General features: G+C 41.6%; 1 protein-coding gene across 3 annotated transcripts in view; it reads left to right on the top strand.

Moving 5' to 3' along the window:
* LOC137304728 (leucine-rich repeat-containing protein 49-like) overlaps positions 1-13,617 on the top strand; it is a 238,100-nt gene extending 224,483 nt beyond the window's left edge. The window contains exons 16-18 of one of the 3 annotated variants that reach the window (XR_010958635.1): positions 6,929-7,082; positions 10,560-13,109; positions 13,227-13,617. Coding sequence is in view for 1 of the 3 variants with exons in the window: in XM_067973404.1 (XP_067829505.1) it covers positions 6,929-7,082; positions 10,560-10,754 (349 nt within the window). In the remaining 2 variants the exon portion in view is untranslated. Of the gene's footprint in view, positions 1-6,928; positions 7,083-10,559 lie in introns of all 3 variants that reach the window. The other 2 variants (XR_010958634.1, XM_067973404.1) reach the window with 2 other exon arrangements.
* Positions 13,618-18,120: the final 4,503 nt, after the last annotated feature.

The raw sequence follows: 18,120 nt of genomic DNA, 5'->3' as shown, positions 1-18,120 counted from the left end.
TGGATAACACATGCATCCAGGATGGCCTGCATCATGAGCTGTCCCTATAGCCCTGCCATCTCTGACCACTGTCCTTTCTAACTGTGACTGAACCATCCCTTATCTGACCTGTCCAGACAGTCAGAGCCTGACCTCCCTTAAGAATCAAAACTGTCTTACTCAACTTCTGTCTCACTTCGTCTCTGCTGTGTCTCGAACTCAGAATATAGTACATAAAGCATTTACATATAAAATATTACATAGAGCATATAAGTGGTATATAGAATATTGTACATTGAGCATGTACATAGAATGTAATACATACAGCACATATATAGAAAATAGGATATACATAAAATGTACACACAGCCCATAGAATATAGTATGTATACCTAGAATGTAGTACATAAAGTCCATCGCATATAGTACCTGCAGTGCATAAATATGGTATATAGAGCATGTAGATTATAGTTTTTGCAGCAGAAACATAAAATGTAGTGCATATATCATATGCATAGAATGTATATATAGTATACACATGGAATATAGAATGTATAGCACAGAGATAGAATAGTCCATGTATCACATAGAATATAGAATCTAAATAGAATATAGTGAATATAGACTAATGAAGTATACACAGTATGTCGACAAAATGTGCATACAGACCATCGAGAATGTAGTATATACAGCATCTGGATAGAATACAATATATAAGCTTATGCAGATGGCATATAGTATATATGCATAAATATAGAATTTAGTATGTACAGAATATAAATGGAATATAATATATACAGCCTATCGATAGAATGTAGTACATTTTCATAGCTTTAGAGCTTATATATTGCAGTAATCTTTCAGTCTGGTCTGTTTGAAAATGAAACATTCTGTTGTAAAAATCTAGCTCTAATTAATCAATATTGACTACAGTTTACTGGCTGTAGCCCTTAAAGTGCTTTAAGTATAAATTTGGAAGTTGATGGAATTACTACACTCTACAAGAATATCTGTCTGTTGCGAATCACTAGAACTTTACAGTGATAAAGTTTCTAACAAGAATATTTACAGGATCAAACTGATACAGTACAAATCTATCTGTGAAGTGTGTTTGGCTATTATGGTGGCCCTGAAACCTGAGCCTTTATAAGGTGTCAGAATAACGTGCTTTGCCCCTCTCCTGTAAAAACAGCTTCAATTATTAATGTAAATGCCAGTGAAGCTGGTTTCATGGTGGTAACTGGTTAAAATAATATTCACAGAACTGCTGGCAGCGTTTGAACTGAGACCCAGCTCTCATCAGAAACACTGATCTCATCAGAGAGTTCATGCAGATTATAAAAATAGAACCTCAGAAAATAGCCCAGGCTGAAGAAATCCTGTACTCCTGTGAGTGGACAAAAGCTTTCGTTCTAGGGTGTCAACATTCTGAATGCTACATTTAACTTCCCCACAAACCCCCTTTATACTGGATAAACTCTGTAGCACCATTAGACTATGTACTTCCTACATGACTACACTTCAAAAAGTACTTCATTGGCTGTAAAGTGCTTTGGGAAATCCTGAGGTCGTGAAAGGCGCTATATAAATGCAAGTCTTTCTTTATTCTTTACTTCTTATAATGTAGCCAACCCTTGAATGATATAGTAAACAGATTGCTGCTCTTTTTGTTGCGAGAGAAGAGATTTATGTTTAAGTTGCTGTAAAAATAACAAATATATGGGCATGATCATGGAATAGTGGTAAAAGCTTGATCTTGCTGGGTCAGGAGGAGATGAGGCTTCACTCTACCCACTGTCACATAGATTACACTTACTGAGTGCAAATGTTTTGGATGAGATACTGTAAATTGAATCTTGTGTTTAACTCATCAGACTATACTCAGCACTGACCGCTGTGTTTTATGAGCAGGAAATGGCTTCAGCCAGATTTAGGACGTGCTGAGAGCCAAGCTCATAACACTTATCACAAGGGACTAATCTGTTTTAATGGCCCAACACTCACCATTCGCAATTCCAACTGGGATAATCCAGATCACAGTGTTTAGAAAATAAAGGTACAATGACTGAAAGGAACCCTTTGACAGAGTTGGTTGGTTTACAAAATAAAGAAATTAGCAAATTCACACAAAAATGATACAATATTATTTAGCAGAGACTCAGCATTCCCCAGAGAGCAGAGGAATCTTCAGTTGGACCTGCATCGATGCTATAGACTCGGTAAGGTTGCAGAGTAGCAGGACTACAGCCAGTTCAGGACTAGATGATTGCTAATTTTGCAGTACAGACAATGTTCTGGGAAATCAAGTGGAACAAGTGTCAGTGGGGGAACATTTAAGGAACAGTGATCATAGTACCATAGGCTTAAATTAGTTATAGAAAAGGACAAGGAACAATCTAGAGCAAAAATACTTAATTGGAGGAGGGCCAATTTCAGTGGGTTGAGAACGGATCTGGCCCGGGTAAATTGGAATCAAAGATTGGCAGGCAAGACTGTAATGGATCAGTGGGCGGCCTTTAAAGAGGAGATGGTTCGGGTACAGTCTAGGTAAATTCCCATGAAGGTGAAAGGTAGGGCAACCAAAGCCAGAGCTCCCTCAATGACGAAAGAGAAAGAGAGTAAGATGAAGCTGAAAAAGGGGGCGTATGACAGATGTCAAGTTGATAATACAAGTGAGAACCAGGCTGAATATAGAAAGTACAGGGGAGAAGTGAAAAAGGAAATAAGAGGGGCAAAAAGAGAGTAGACTGGCGGATGAAAGGGAATCCAAAAGTCTTCTATAGGCATATAAATAGTAATCGGGTAGTAAGAGGACGGGTGAGGCCGGTTATGGACCAAAACGAGATCTATGCATGGAGGCAGCGGGCATAGCTGAGGTACTTTACATCTGTCTTTACCAAGGAAGAATATGCTGCCAAAGTCACAGTAAAAGAGGAGGTATTTGAGATACTGGAATGGCTAAAAATTGATAAAGAGGAGATACTAGAAAGGCTAGGTGTACTTAAAGTAGATAAGTCACCCGGTCCGGATGGGATGTATCCTAGCTTGCCGAGGGAAGTAAGGGTGGAAATTGCAGAGGTGCGGGCCATAATCTTCTAATCCTCCTTAGATATGGGGGTGGTGCCAGAGGACTGGAGAATTGCAAATGTTACACCCTTATTCAAAAAACCCAGCAACCACAGGCCGGTCAGTTTAATCTCGGTGGTGGGGAAGCTTTTAGAAATGATAATCCGGAACTAAATTAATAGTCATTTGGACAAGTGTGAATTAAAAAAGGAAAGCCCAGCACAGATTTGTTAAAGGCAAATCGTGTTTAACTAACTTGATTGAGTTTTTTGATGAGGTAACAGAGAGGGTTGATGAGGGAAATACAGATGATGTTGTGTATATGGACTTTCAAAAGTTGTTTCATAAAGGATAATAGGCTTGTCAGCAAAATTGAAGCCCATGGAATAAAAGGGGCAGTGGCAGCATGGATATGAAATTGGCTAAGTGACAGGAAACAGAGTAGTGGTGAACGGTTGTTTTTCGTTCTGGAAGAAGGTACATAGTAGTGTTCCCCAGGGGTTAATACTAGGACCACTGCTTGTTTTGACATATATTAATGACTTGGACTTGGGTGTACAGGGCACAATTTCAAAATTTGCAGATGACACAAAACTTGGAGGTGTAGTGGCGAGGATAGTAATAGACTTCAAGAGGACACAGACAGTCTGATGGAATGAACGGACACATGGCAGATGAAATTTAACGCAGAGAAGTGCGAAGTGATGCATTTTGGCAGGAAGAATGAGGAGAGACAATATAAACTAAATGGTACAATTCTAAAAGGGGTGCAGGAACAGAGAGACCTAGGGGTATACATGCACAAATCTTTGAAGGTGGCAGAACAGGTTGAGAAAGTGATTAAAAGAGCATACGGTATCCCGGGCTTTATAAATAGAGGCACAGAATACAAAAGCAAGGAAGTTATGTTGAACCTTTTTTAAAATACTGGTTCGGCCACAGCTGGAGTATTGTGTCCAATTCTGTGCACCGCACTTTAGGAAGGGTGTGAAGGCCTTAGAGAGGGTGCAGAAAAGATTTACTAGAATGGTTCCAGGGCTGAGGGAGTTTAGTTATGTGGATAGACTGGAGAATCTGGGGTTTTTCTCCTTAGAGCAGAGAAGGTTAAGAGGAGATTTGATAGGGGTGTTCAAAATCATGAAGGGTTTAGATAAAGTAAATAAAGAGAAATTCTTCCCATTGGCGGAAGGGCCAAGAATCAGAGGACACAGATTTAAGGTGATTGGCAAAAGAACCAAAGGCGACATGAAGGAAAGCTTTTTTACACAGTGAGTAATTATGATCTGGAAGGGTGGTGGAAGCAGATTCAATCATGGCTTTCAAAAGGATTTGGATAAATACTTGAAGGGAAAAAAATTGCAGGGCTACGGGGAAAGAATGGGGGAATAGGACTAACTGGATTGCTCTTACAAAGAGCCGGCACGGGCTCGATGGGCCAAATGGCCTCCTACTGTGCTGTAACCATGCTATGATTCTATCTTCTCATGACCCGCAGATTTGGCATCCCTTTCTATATGAGCTGCCCCCAAACTTCCTTCCCCACTTCCGATTGTCACCAAGACTGCTTTCTTGTACTTCAAACTGTGGGGGTGATGCATGTAAGGCAGTGGGTGGAGATGGGATGAGAGTGGATTGGGGATTGAGGCATTGGGAATGGGATGGAGTGGACCATGAGTAGAGGTGGATCAGAGGTGGGAAAGTGCGAAGTATGTGGTGAGATAGAGAAATATGAAGGCATGATCATGGCTTGAGTTCTGAACAACAACAACAACAACTTGCATTTTTATAACACCTTTAACAAAGGAAAAGCCCCAAGGTGCTTCACAGAAGTGTAATCAGACAAACGTTGAGCCAAAGGAGATATTAGGAGGGGTGGCTAAAAGCTTGGCCAATGAAGTGGGTTTCAAACAGGGTCTTAAAGGAGAAGCAGAAAGGTTTAGGGAGTGAGTTCCAGTGCTTAGGGCCTAGACGGCTGAAGGAACAGCCACCGATGGTGGAGCGAAGGGAGCGAGTGATGCACCAGAGCCTAGAGTTGGAGGAATGCAAAGTTCTCAGAGGTTGGTTGGGCTGGAGGAGGTTACAGAGATAGGGAGGGATGAGACCTTGGAGGGATTTGAACATAAGGATGAGAATTTTAAATTGGAGGCATTGGAGGAATCAAGGGCCAATATAGTTCAGCGAGCACAGAGGTGATGTATGAGAGCGTATTGGTGGGAGTTAGGATACAATGAGTAAAGATTTGAATGAGCTCAAGTTTATGGCGGGTGAAAGATTGGAGACCAGCTAAGAGAGCATTTGAATAGTTGAGTCTGGAGGCGAAAAAGGTCTGGATTACGGTTTCAGCACCAGATGAGCTGAGGCAGGGGCGGAGACGGGAGATGTTACGCAGGTGGAAGTAGTCGGTCTTGGTGATGGAGAGGATATAGGGTCGGAAGCTCAGCTCAAATAGGACACTGAAGCTGTGAACAATCTGGTTCGGCCTGAGACAGTAGCCGTGGAGGGGGATGGAATCGGTGGCGAGGGAATGGATTTTGTGGGTGGGGAGTGGGGGTGGAGGAAGACGCGGGTGGCGAACACAATGGCCTCCCAATGTTTAACTGCAGAGAACTGTACCTCATCGGACAAGCAGTCAGACAACACAGAGGCAGTGGAGGGGTTGAGAAATGGTGGTGAGTTAGAGCTGGGTGTCATCAACGTACATGTGGAACCTGATGTCATGTCTTTGGATGATGTCGCAGAGGGGCAACAAGTAGATGAGGAATAGGAGGGGACCAAGAATAGATCCTTGGAGGACCCCAGAGGTAACGGTGCGGGGCGGGAAGAGAAGCCATTGCAGCTGATTCTCTGTCTATGATTGGATAGGTAAGAGTGGAAACAAGTGAGGCAGTCCCACTCTGCTGGACAACGGAGGAGAGGTATTGGAGGAAGGATATATTAGCTTTGAGCAGCGTAGATTTACTCGAATAATACCTGGACTTCAAGGGTTAAATTACGAGGAGGGATTACACAAAGCACGGTTGTATTCCCTAGAATTTAGAAGATTAAGGGGTGATTTGATTGAAATTTTCAAGATATTAAGGGGAACTGTTAGGGTAGATAGAGAGAAACTATTTCCGCTGGTTGGGGAGTCTAGGACGAGGGCACATAGCCTAAAAATTAGAACCAGACTTTCAGGAGTGAAGTTAGGAAACAATTCTACGCACAAAGGTTGGTAGAAGGTTGGAACTCTCGTCTGCAAATGGCAGTTGATGCTAGCTCAATTGTTAATTTTAAATCTGAGATTGATAGATTTTTGTTAATCAAAGGTATTAAGGGATAGGGGGCTAAGGCAGGTATATGGAGTTAGGTCACATATCGACCATGATCTCATTGAATGGCGGAACAGGCTCGAGGGGCTAAATAGCCAACTCCTGTTCCTATAGTGTGGTCAACCGTGTCAAATGCTGCAGAGAGGTGAGAGGTGGAAGAGGCAGCTGAATGGATAGCCTCAATCTTAGTGACTTAATGTTTGCTTTGCTGAGGTTAAAAACTTCCAATTATTTATCCAGGTGTGTTGCGTTCATTGCATTGTTGGTCTATCCACCCTAACGCTAACTGATGATGTTGAGGTGCTGCTTTCACACCCAGTGTTTGAATACATGTTGGTGTTGTGATTCGGCATGAAATGAGATGAACTGTAATCACCACAAAACACGAAAGAGGCTCCCCCCCTCCCCCAAATACACTAGAGGCTGTGTGCTCCATTATAGGCATGCCACGTCAGAATGTTGTTAGCATTTTCCAGGCCCAGATACTTTATTACAAAGTGATAAGATGTGGCTGTCTTTGATTAAAAGGCTGAGGAGAGAAAGACCATAAATTGCAACTTTTTTTGTCCTCCAAGGAAGAAGCAGCTGCATTTCATACTGGAGGGGAAAGGAAAGAAATCTGGGGTCAACGTGGAAGAGACTAAGGACAGTATAAAGCTTGGAGGTGAGACTGTGGGCCGAGCCATCCTGAATTACGCCATTAAAGACATCACCACTGAACAATTCAAGGTAAACGCATCTCACAGTTACTAATCATCTAATTTCATTTGCCATAGTATTGCAGTGGTGTCACTGGGCTTATTTATTGTATTGGCTCCAATACACTGTGAGGAAAATCACAATGAAACCAATACACTTTGATGTTAGGTAACACTCTTGATTTCATCCCCTCGAGTGCTGCTACCCTCAGTGACATATATGTAACTACCAATACTGCGCCTCAGAGTTAAATAGCTCTAAATGTTTTCTGCAATGCAACCCAAGTTTGAAAGGGTGCTCTTCACAGTTGAAGTGGGCACAGTAATAAAATTCCACAGACCACAATTACTCTTCAGTGAGATCCTAGAGACAGTGCTAAAATGCACATTTTATTCACAAGGTGCAATGATTTGTGAGAGAGGTGGAAGTACAGTGAATGTTTGCATTAATTAATGTGAAGGAGTTGTTTTTCTGACTGAGGTATAATAAGAAAAAGTCATTGCTAACTAACATCAGTGTCTGTTCTGTATTAAGATTGTACCCAGAAAGAAATGCAACAGATCACAGCCAGAATGCCTGTTGTGTAAATCCACCATACAGTATCCTGGCAGAGGGGAATTTAAAATAAGAATTAGCATATCACTCTAAAAATTGCACATGTGGTGAAAATTTAAGGAAGTCACACTAGTGTATGAGTTTCACGTCCTGGTTTATAGTTCACTAAAAACCTGCATGAAGGTGCAAGCTGTACAGCAGAATCGGAGTATATGGGAATTCTGTATCTGTCACATTCACTAGCACTTTTCAAAAAAGTCAGTGTTTCCATTCATTAAAATCCAAGGAAAGAAAACCTGAGATTTGGCTTGTCATTATGACTGATGTCTGTTTGTATGTGAATGAATGATTTGATGCTGATCATTAAAAGTCCGTCCTCCGCACCGTGCAGTATAAAGTATGAAATTCCATTCCTGCCTGTTCTCTGGTGAGCTGGGGTGGGACATACTTTGTCTGGGATGATGTATGAAATAGAAAATGTCATGTATTGCAGAAACCTTGCCTCTGAAGCTGTGTAATAAAAATCTAATGGCTGTTAAATGATTATTGAAGTCTGGTAATCGTTTATCATTCAGTGCTTTCTCATTACACAGCTCGGTATTGTTTTTCTTCTGACTCAAAACTTAAAAGAACCATTGCCAACGTGGTAAAGTAACCTGGGTTCAAATTCAGTCCAGACTGAAGAGATGAAAGTCTCCTGCCTGTTGCATGTAATGGTTCTACACAAAATGAATTTGGGCAGCCTCAGCCCAATTTAATAGCACAGAACTGCCCATACATCAGCACTTATTAGTATAAAACAGAGGCCTGGGATAGCTGATATGACAAATGGAAAAGTTGACTCTGCATGCAACAAGGAGTGCTGTTCTGCAGTTGTACATTTGGACAAACTAGAAAGTGCTTCGTACCTGACCTGGGAATAATTGACATTGGGTGCAAAAAGTGTAAATGGACTTTACTCCCCAGAACTGACATCCATGTTTTAAGTTAACATTTGACTTGAGCTTCATTTCTTGCTTTTAGTCCTAAGCTACCTTTGTTACTACTTTTAATGCCACTGTACTAAAGGCAGGACCATTCACTTCTAGGGGTGATCAAAGTAACTCATTAAATAATGGCAATGGCTTCAAATTTTCATGGTTAAAATCTCAGATCTACTAAACCATTGCAGTTCAGGCCTTCTAATTGTGTTTCATCGCATTCCTGTGTCAATTAATTTTAAATCTGAGATCGATAGATTTTTGCTAGCCAAGGGTATTAAGGGATATGGAGCCAAGGCGGGTGGATAGAGATGGACTACAGATCAGCCATGATCTCATTGAATGGTGGAACAGGTTTGAGGGGCTTACTCCTGTTCCTATGTTATCATCTTACGTAAGAAAATCAACAAATAGTATATATTTTGTAGAATTGGGCAGCTTAAATCATTCTAAAGTGAGATTGTTGTAGCTGTGTTTGATCACTGATCTCTAAATCTGATTGGGCTGTGATGGAGAAGAGGCACCAATTCTATCTGATTACTTCTCTGTCTAAAAGTGACTTATATGTGCTTCTACTGGCCAACACTATCATAAAGTCAGTTCCAGTGACAAAAGAAATGTATGAATCCAGCTTCTTGTAGCATCAATGAATTGCTTCACAGAATGGTTGGATTGTGACTTTGCACCTCCCCCAACACACTGAGTTCCCAGGCTTGCCATGGAGAAACGCAAAGCACAGGCCAGCATTTTCCATGGGTAAGATATCTTTGGGGTGCACCTGCACACCTATCTCCCAGAAATCAGGGGGCAGAGAGTGCAAGGCATGGACAGACCAGACAAATGGAAGGAGAAAATTGCTTTAAAAAAAATGTCTCATGACCAATTAAACAAAGAAGTAGTGTATATCACTCAAATGAACTGTCACTTGGCCAAACCATCCCCGCTTTTCTGGTACTTTCATCAGAGTCTAGAATTGCTGCCATGGAAGCTATAATTTTACAGCACAGGAGGCCATTCAGTCCATCGTGTCTGAGCCGACTCTCTGAAAGAGCTACCCAATTAGTCCCATTCCTATGCCCTTTTCCCAAGTAGCTGCTCACAGCTGTACCAGCTCTGAAATAGTTATTCCTCTTAGTCTTATTCCTCTGTCCTTTTGCCATACTTTTTAAAAAAAAATGTTTTTCAAATATTTATCCACTTACTCTTTAAACATTATTCTGGATTCTGCTTCCCCCGCTATTTCTGGTCAGGCATTCCATGTCCTAACAACCCTCTGCGTAAAAAAAAAATAATTCCTGCCTCCCCCTTTGTTCTTTTGATGATGATCTTAAATTTATAGCCCCTAGTTACCAATTCACCAACCAGTGGAAATAGTTTTTCCCAATTTACCTTATCAAATCTCCTCTTAACTTTGTTTGTTTTAATGAAAAGAGCCCCAGTTTCTCTAGTCTTTCCTCATAATTGAAGCCTTCCAAATTTGGTATCATCTTAGTGAATCGACCTTTCCATGGCCTTGACTAAGTCAGTAATTAACTTCTTGCTGGAATACAGTCAAACTGTAGGGGCCAATCCACCCTTGCCCGAAGCCTACAGTGAGCAGGCACAGGAACCTTGGACAATTTTCCCTTTCCTAACCTGGGACACATAGACCGATTGTAGCATTCCCACCACTATCCTATCTAAGATCAATGTATTCAACATAGTCCAGGGATGGAATTGAGAACTTTCTGAACTGTACAGCTCAGTTACTCATTGCCTTAATCAACTGAGCCTTTGGAAGCACTGTTTTAAATACTTCAATTGTATTTTATACTGTTTCAGCTGAAGGAAAGCCATTGCATATAAATTACCCACAAACTATACTTATAAATTCACATTTATTCCCAATTAGCTGTGTGATATTTAACTTTTATCTGTATAATAACAATTATTTGATAAACCTTTCCTTTTTTTTCCCATTATTTAAAATCAGGAAACAAAGATGTTTTCCCAAGTATATGTGCAGGGACTGGTTAAAGATGCTGCTCTTATTGATTTGAAAAATGAATCCCTGCAGAAACTCTGGCCGCAGATCTTCATCGAACTAGTGCGGGACTGTGTAATCCAGATGAGCAATAAAAACTCACACATGAAACTGTGCCTGAAGAACATAATGGACCAGAAATGAGGAGAACAGCAGAACCCCATTTCAGCCCTCGTTCAGCATCGTGCCTCCTCTGCCATTGGAGAGCTCAGAGGACTTGATGCAGTAAAACTTGAATCACAGAATTTCTTTTTATGAAGATGATTGGCTACAAAGGGTTGTTTCTTCAGGATTTGCACTTCATTGAAACGAGTATTATCAAATCACAGAGTTTAACACAGATTAAGGGACTGAAACAATATCAGACATGATGGAAGCGCGCACATGTGAAAAGGGAGCCAAAGCCATTCTTAAACTAGTCTTCCACCGTCTGCAGTTAAACACACTGTCTCCATAGGTATTCAGGGACTGATGGGAATGAGCACCTCCAATGTTACCTGTTGACTTTATCCCTTTGTGGGATTAACCCAAAAGATGTGTTGGACTGAATGGTTGTTCCTCATAATATTTTATGGTATGTCAGGACGGGAGAGTACTTGAAACCAGAGTGACCGGATTTACAAACTGTGTATTCAAAGTCATTGTTTTCTCTCTTTATTGACAGTGTAGACATGTAGATACACCCTATGCATTGGTGATCTCTGTTACATACTGTTTGTTACAAGGCTTCAGACCCCAGCAGTTTAATGGCGAATTTTATTCTAACCAGGTTGACCTCTTGCCTGGTTTTGAACTGGACAGTCCAGTTTCAGGCTGGCCACCTTGTTAAGTGTGAGGGATGAAAACTGGACAGGAAATTATTCACCTTAGCTGCAGAATTTTTTTTAAAGTTTTGTAATGTGTGACTGAGCTTATTTCAGGGTCATGTGTGTGTGACTGAGCCTATTTCAGGGTCATGTGTGTGTGACTGAGCCTATTTCAGGGTCATGTATGTGTGACTGAGCCTATTTCAGGGTCATGTATGTGTGACTGAGCCTGTTTCAGGGTCATGTATGTGTGACAGGCTCAGTCACACACGTCTGTGAAATAGGCTATTTCAGGGTCGTGTGTGTGTGACTGAGCCTATTTCAGGGTCATGTATGTGTGAAGCCTATTTCACCGACGTGTGTGACTGAGCCTATTTCAGGGTCACGTGTGTGACTGAGCCTATTTCAGGGTCGTGTGTGTGAGCCTATTTCAGGGTAATGTGTGTGTGTGACTGATCCTATTTCAGGGTAGAGTGTGTGTGTGGGACAGCCTATTTCAGAGTAGTGTGTGTGACTGAGCCTATTTCAGGGTCACGTGTGTGACTGAGCCTATTTCAGGGTCACATGAGCCTATTTCACGGTCACGTGTGTGACTGAGCCTATTTCAGGTTTATAAATCTGAGAGTGGGCAGGGCCTGTTTTACATTTGCGCAATTGGATCCATTCTATGTCCGTGCATTACCATTTTTAAAGTCCCCTACGCTGTCTGGCTTTGGACTGGGAACAAACTGGAAGCCCCGTTTGAGGGAGCATAATTTTTTACACTAATTGTGCATCATATTCTTTGTATTGTTTTGTCTGGCACCAATATTGTCTGTCAAATGGAAAGGGAGATTTTGCAGTGTAATGTTTGCCAAATCCACTCCACCTAACTGAATGAGCCTAGTTTCTGGACCGTTTGGTGTTTCTATGTGTTTTAACAGACTACTAAGGGGAATCGAGCAAATAGTACAAATTGCTTAGATAATACTTAATGTTTTAACACAGACAGTGTCACCTAGCACTGCAGTCATAGCAGGTCATTTTGCCCATCGTGCCTGTTCTGCTATTCAGTTACATCATGGCTGATCTGTACCTCAACTCCATTTACCTGCCTTTGCTGCATAGCCCTTGATACCCTTACCCAACAAAAATATATAGATCTCATCAAAAGTAAGGCTTCTTTTTGGTGACTGCACTGCTGTCTGACACTGACTGTGTTAAAATTAAAATATTATCCAATAATGTGCTAATTAAAACAGTCAATTAATCACATAAAAGTTTCAATGACTAAACTTAGTGAGCAGCTATTTATCGTGTCATCAAGCCACCCATCATGAATTTGATTTGGGGCTATACATTAGATTGGATCCAATGCTGCATGCATTTAGTCCCAGTGTGGTACTGCATGCACATTAGATCATGTTACAATCTCGTCGATGTTGCACACATGTTAGTTCCTGGATTTTAAATCCTCTTCTGCAAAAGATGACAATTAATTTCAGTAAAAAAAAACTGAGGTGTACTTTCTTTTTTCAGTTTCTTAGTTGGAGAGTTGACAAATTTTGGCTATAATTATGCTCCACCAAATGGGAACTGGTTCTGCATGTGTGATATGGAAGTTTCTGCATGTGATATGGAGGTTTCTATTATGTGTGATATGGAGGTTTCTATTATGTGTGACATGGAGGTTTCTGGTCTGGGTGACATGGAGGTTTCTGGTCTAGGTGACATGGAGGTTTCTGGTCTGGGTGACATGGAGGTTTCTGGTCTGGGTGACATGGAGGTTTCTATTATGTGTGATATGGAGGTTTCTACACATGATATGGAGGTTTCTAATATGTGTGATATGGAGGTTTCTACACATGATATGGAGGTTTCTGTTATGTGTGAAGTGGAGGTTTCTGTTATGTGTGAAGTGGAGGTTTCTGCACGTGACAGGGAGGTTTCTGTGCAAGATGAGGGTTGCTGTGTGAGGTATGAAACCCACAATTAACCAGAATGCAATGGGATTTGTGGTTTATTATATTAAATTGTTTATTATTTCAGTAATTAATAGAATATCCAATTACAAGGTCAGTCAGTTGATACCATCCTGATATCAATAATAATATTGACTCTTGCATACTATTAATAATTCTAATTTTATATAAACACATGCGGTGAGGGTTGTTTAATTGATGTAATGCACTAACAATGATTTTCAGAATTACATATTTGCTGGCTCGCTATTTATTTCTTAGTGAGATTTTTTCTTGCTCAATGCTAGTTCCAAAGTAAGAATATTATTAAAGTTTGCTTCAAAATTAATTAATTGTTGTTTCATTGTCACTGTTACAAATTGGACAGGCACGAAGAACCGCTTCTACAAGCAAGCACATCCTTTCTGTGAACCAAAATGTGACCTAATGCGGAAACTAATCTGGGATGTAGCATACCTGGGGTGAACAGTAAACCCCTCTCTGACTGATAGACAAGCCAACACACTGATGGACTGTATCTTTCAAGCTATTAAAAAAAAGACTTGCATTTATATAGTGTCCCTCACAACTTTAGGATGTCCCAAAGTGCTTTACAGCCAATTAAGTATTTTTGAAGTGTAATGTAGGAAAACAGGTTTGTTAAGAAATATAAAATTAACAGAAGCAATGAATTTTTATTCTTTAAAAAATTTATAGGAAAAATAAATAACATCTGGATTTATCAACAGACCATCCAAACCATCACTTTCCAAAAACTATCTGTCCCCTTCACAAAGGCACTCTTTCCCTGTACCCAGCCCATGGCCCTGTATCATAGAAGCACTCTCTTTCCCGCCCCTCACCCCACCTCCCTCCCCATTCATACTAAAGGAGAATTGTACCCTGTGACATCATCACTGAGGTAAGTATCTCTGTCTTAGCCAGTGTTTGATGACGACGGGGCATGGCAATCAATCTTTGATGAGGAAAACATTGCTAGCATAATTGAAACCCATGGGATGAAAGGGACAGTGGCAGCTTGGATACAAATTGGCTCAGGGACAAAAAGCAGAGAGTAATGGTGAATGGTTGTTTTTTGGACTAGAAGAAGTATACAGTGATGTCCCCTAGGGATTGGTATTAGGACCACTGCTCTTTTTGATATATATTAATGACCTGGACTTGGGTATACAGGGCATAATTTCAAAGTTTACAGTCGAGACGAAACTCGGAAATGTGGTAAACTATGAAGAAGATAGTAACAGACCTCAGGAAGACATAGTCAGACTGGTGAAAAGGGCAGACACATGGCAGATGCAATTTAACACAGAGAAGTGTGAGGTGATGCATTTTGGTGGGAAGAACGAGGAGAGGCAATATAAACTAAATGATACAGTTTTAAAAGGGGTGCAGGAACAGAGACACCTGGGTGTGTACGTACACAAATCTTTGAAGGTGACAGGACAAGTTGAGAAGGCTGTTAAAAAAGCATATGGGATCCTGGGCTTTATAAACAGAGGCATAGTGTACAAAAGCAAGGAAGTTAGGCTAGACCTTTATAAATCACTGGTTATGCCCCAGCTGGAGTACTGTGTCCAATTCTGGGGCCTCACACTTTAGGAAGAATGTCAAGGTCTTAGGCAGGGTGTAGAAGAGAATTACTAGAATGGTACCAGGGATGCGGGACTTCAGTTACGTGGAGAGATTGGAGAAGCTGGGGTTGTTCTCCTTCGAGCAGAGAAGGTTAAGGGGGAGATTTAATAGAGGTGTTCAAAATCATGAAGGATTTTAATAGAGTAAATAAGGAGAAACTGTTTCCAGTGACAGAAGGGCTGGTAAGCAGAAGACACAGATTTAAGGTAATTGTCAAAAAAAACAGAGGCGAGATGAGGAGAGATTTTTTTTTACACAGCGAGTTGTTATGATCTGGAATGTACTGCCTGAAAGGGCGGTGAAAGCAGATTCAGTAGTAACTTTCAAAAGGGAATTGGATAAATATTTAAAGGGGAGGAAATTGCAGAGCCATGGGGATAAAGCAGGGGAGTGGAACTAATGGTACAGATCTTTCAAAGAGCCGGGACAGGCATGATGGGCTGAATGGCCTCATTCTGTGCTGTAAGATTCTATGATAGTTTTACCAAAGTACCTACTGGTTTTAATAGCCTGTAAACAAAGTTTGAAATGCTGAAAGATCTTTCCAGCATTTTTTGTTTTACTTTCAATATTCTAAAATCTAATAGATTGAATTATGGGACAACAAAACATTGATTTTCTGGGTTTCTATAAATAAAATATTTTTGTTAATATTAGTGCTGTATCACTCTGTAAATGGCAATTGCCTCTTCCTATAGACACCATTTACTATAATATCTGACCATATTTCAAACATGTTTGAACAATATCACTGCTGTTTTTTAGCTCACATCTAGTCCACTCCTTGAAATTGTTGCAAACAATGAGTGCATTTCTCTCTCTCTCACCTTTGTTGGTTGTTAAGTTCTAGGACAACCATGAAGCACCCCAATGCCGCGTGGTTTCCCCAACAAGTACCCTGCACACAGACGTGAGAGGGAGAAATTCTAACAGCTCAGCTGCTGGTCTGACTGATCTGTTCCCAACTTGTGGGGATTAGCACATAATTAGGTGTTGCACTCGGCAAATCGTGGACAATAACCGATTGTGCACCGAGGCTAGTCTCTGCAAACAGGCCAGTTCTTCCAGGAAACTAGCTCAAAATGAGAGCTGCCAGCTTTTACCTAGTCCAGAAAAGGATGGGGGTTGAGTCACTGCCTTAGCTTGTGTTTTCCTGCTGCTGATGATAATTATTTGGAACCTTAATCACCTCAATAATAATTGCTCTTTCGTTCAAGAATAACTGAAAAATGGACCTTTAAGAACCAAATTTTTGTTGTCTAGTTTACACTTCAGAAATTTCCATAAGCTTGTTCAAAAACTGGACTGTCCAGTCCAAAACTGGATGTGCTGTGTGCATGGATTAATCACGATTAGGAACAGAGACCTGGGGATATATTTACACAAGTCTTTGAAGGTGGCAGGACAAGTTGAGAAGGCTGTTAGAAAGGCATACGGGATTCTTGGCTTTATAAATAGAGGCATACAGTACAAAAGCAAGGAAGTTATGCTAAACCCTTATAAAACACTGGTTAGGCCCCAGCTACAGTATTGTGTCCAATTATGGACATCACACTTTAGGCCTTAGAGAGGATGCAGAGGAGATTTAGCTGAATGGTACCAGGGATGAAAGATTTCAGTTACATGGAGAGACTAGAGAAACTGTGGTTGTTCTCCTTACAGCGGAGAAGGTTAAGGGGAGAGGTGTTCAAAATCATGAAGGGTTTTGATAGACTAAATAAGGAGAAACTGTTTCCAGTGGCAGAAGCATTGGTAACCAGAGAACACAGATTTAAGGTAATTGGCAAAAGAATCAGAGACGACATGAGGAAAAAAAAACATTTTATGCAACAAGTTGTGATCTGGAATGCACTGCCTGAAACGGTGGTGGAAGCAGATTTAGTAGTAACTTTCAAAAGGGAAGTGGAAAATGTTGCAGGGCTATGGGGAAAGAGCATGGGAGTGGGACTAATGGGATAGTTCATTGTCGCACAGGCACGATGGGTTGAATGGCCTCCTATGCTATAACCGTGCCCATCTTTCCCGCAGCACCATGTTTGAATCCCTCCATCCCTGCCACGCTACTGAAACGGCCATGTCAAAGTCACAAATGACATTCTATGTGACTGTGACCGTGGTAAATGATTCCTCATCCTTCTTGAACTGTCTACAGCCTTTGACACGGTTGACCACACCAACCTCCTCCAACGCCTCTCCTCCATCATCCAACTGGGTGGGACTGCGGTCGCCTGGTTCCATTCTTATCTATTCAGTCGTAGCCAAAGAATCACCTGCAACGGCTTCTCTTCCCACTCCCGCATCGTTACCTCTAGAGTCCCCCAAGGATCTATTCTTGGCCCCCTCTTATTTGTCATCTACATGCTGTCCCTTGGCGACAACATCCGAAAGCATGTCAGGTTCTACATGTATGCTGGCGACACCCAGCTCTACCTCACCACCACCTCTCGATCCCTCCACTGTTTCAGATTTGTCACACATCCAGTACAGGATTAGCACAAATTTCCTCCAACTAAATATTGGGACGATCAAAGCCATTGTCTTCGGTCCCTGCCACAAACTCTGTTCCTTAGCCACCAACCCCATCTCTCTCCCTGGCCACTGTCTGAGGCTGAACCAGACCATTGCAACCCTGAGATGAGCTTCCGACCACACATCCGCTCCATCACCAAGTCAGCCTACTTCCAGCTCCGTAACATCGCCCGTCTCTGCCCTGCCTCAGCTCATCTGTTGCTGAAACCCTCATCCATGCCTTTATTACCTCTAGACTGGACTATTCCAATGCTCTCATGGCTGGCCTCCGACCTTCCACCCACCATAAACTTCAGCTCATCCAAAGGTCTGCTGCCCTTATCCTAACTCGCATCAAGTTCCGTTCACCCATCACCCCTGTGCTCGCTGATCTACGTTAGCTCCCGCTCCGGGAACGCCTCGATTTTAAAATTCTCATCCTTGTTTTCAAATCCCTCCATGGCCTCTCCCCTCATCTCTGGAACCTCCTCCAGTTCTACAACCCTCTGAGATCTCTGCGCTCCTCCAATTTTGGCCTCTTGCGCATCACCGATTTGAATCACTCCACCATTGGCGGCCATGCCTTCAGCTGTATAGGCCCTA

This window comes from Heptranchias perlo, chromosome 38 (assembly GCF_035084215.1).
Source record: "Heptranchias perlo isolate sHepPer1 chromosome 38, sHepPer1.hap1, whole genome shotgun sequence".
In the NCBI taxonomy this organism is placed as follows: Eukaryota; Metazoa; Chordata; class Chondrichthyes; order Hexanchiformes; family Hexanchidae; genus Heptranchias; species Heptranchias perlo.
The sequence above is the reverse complement of the archived record's forward strand: the minus strand, read 5'-3'. Positions and strand labels throughout refer to the sequence as shown.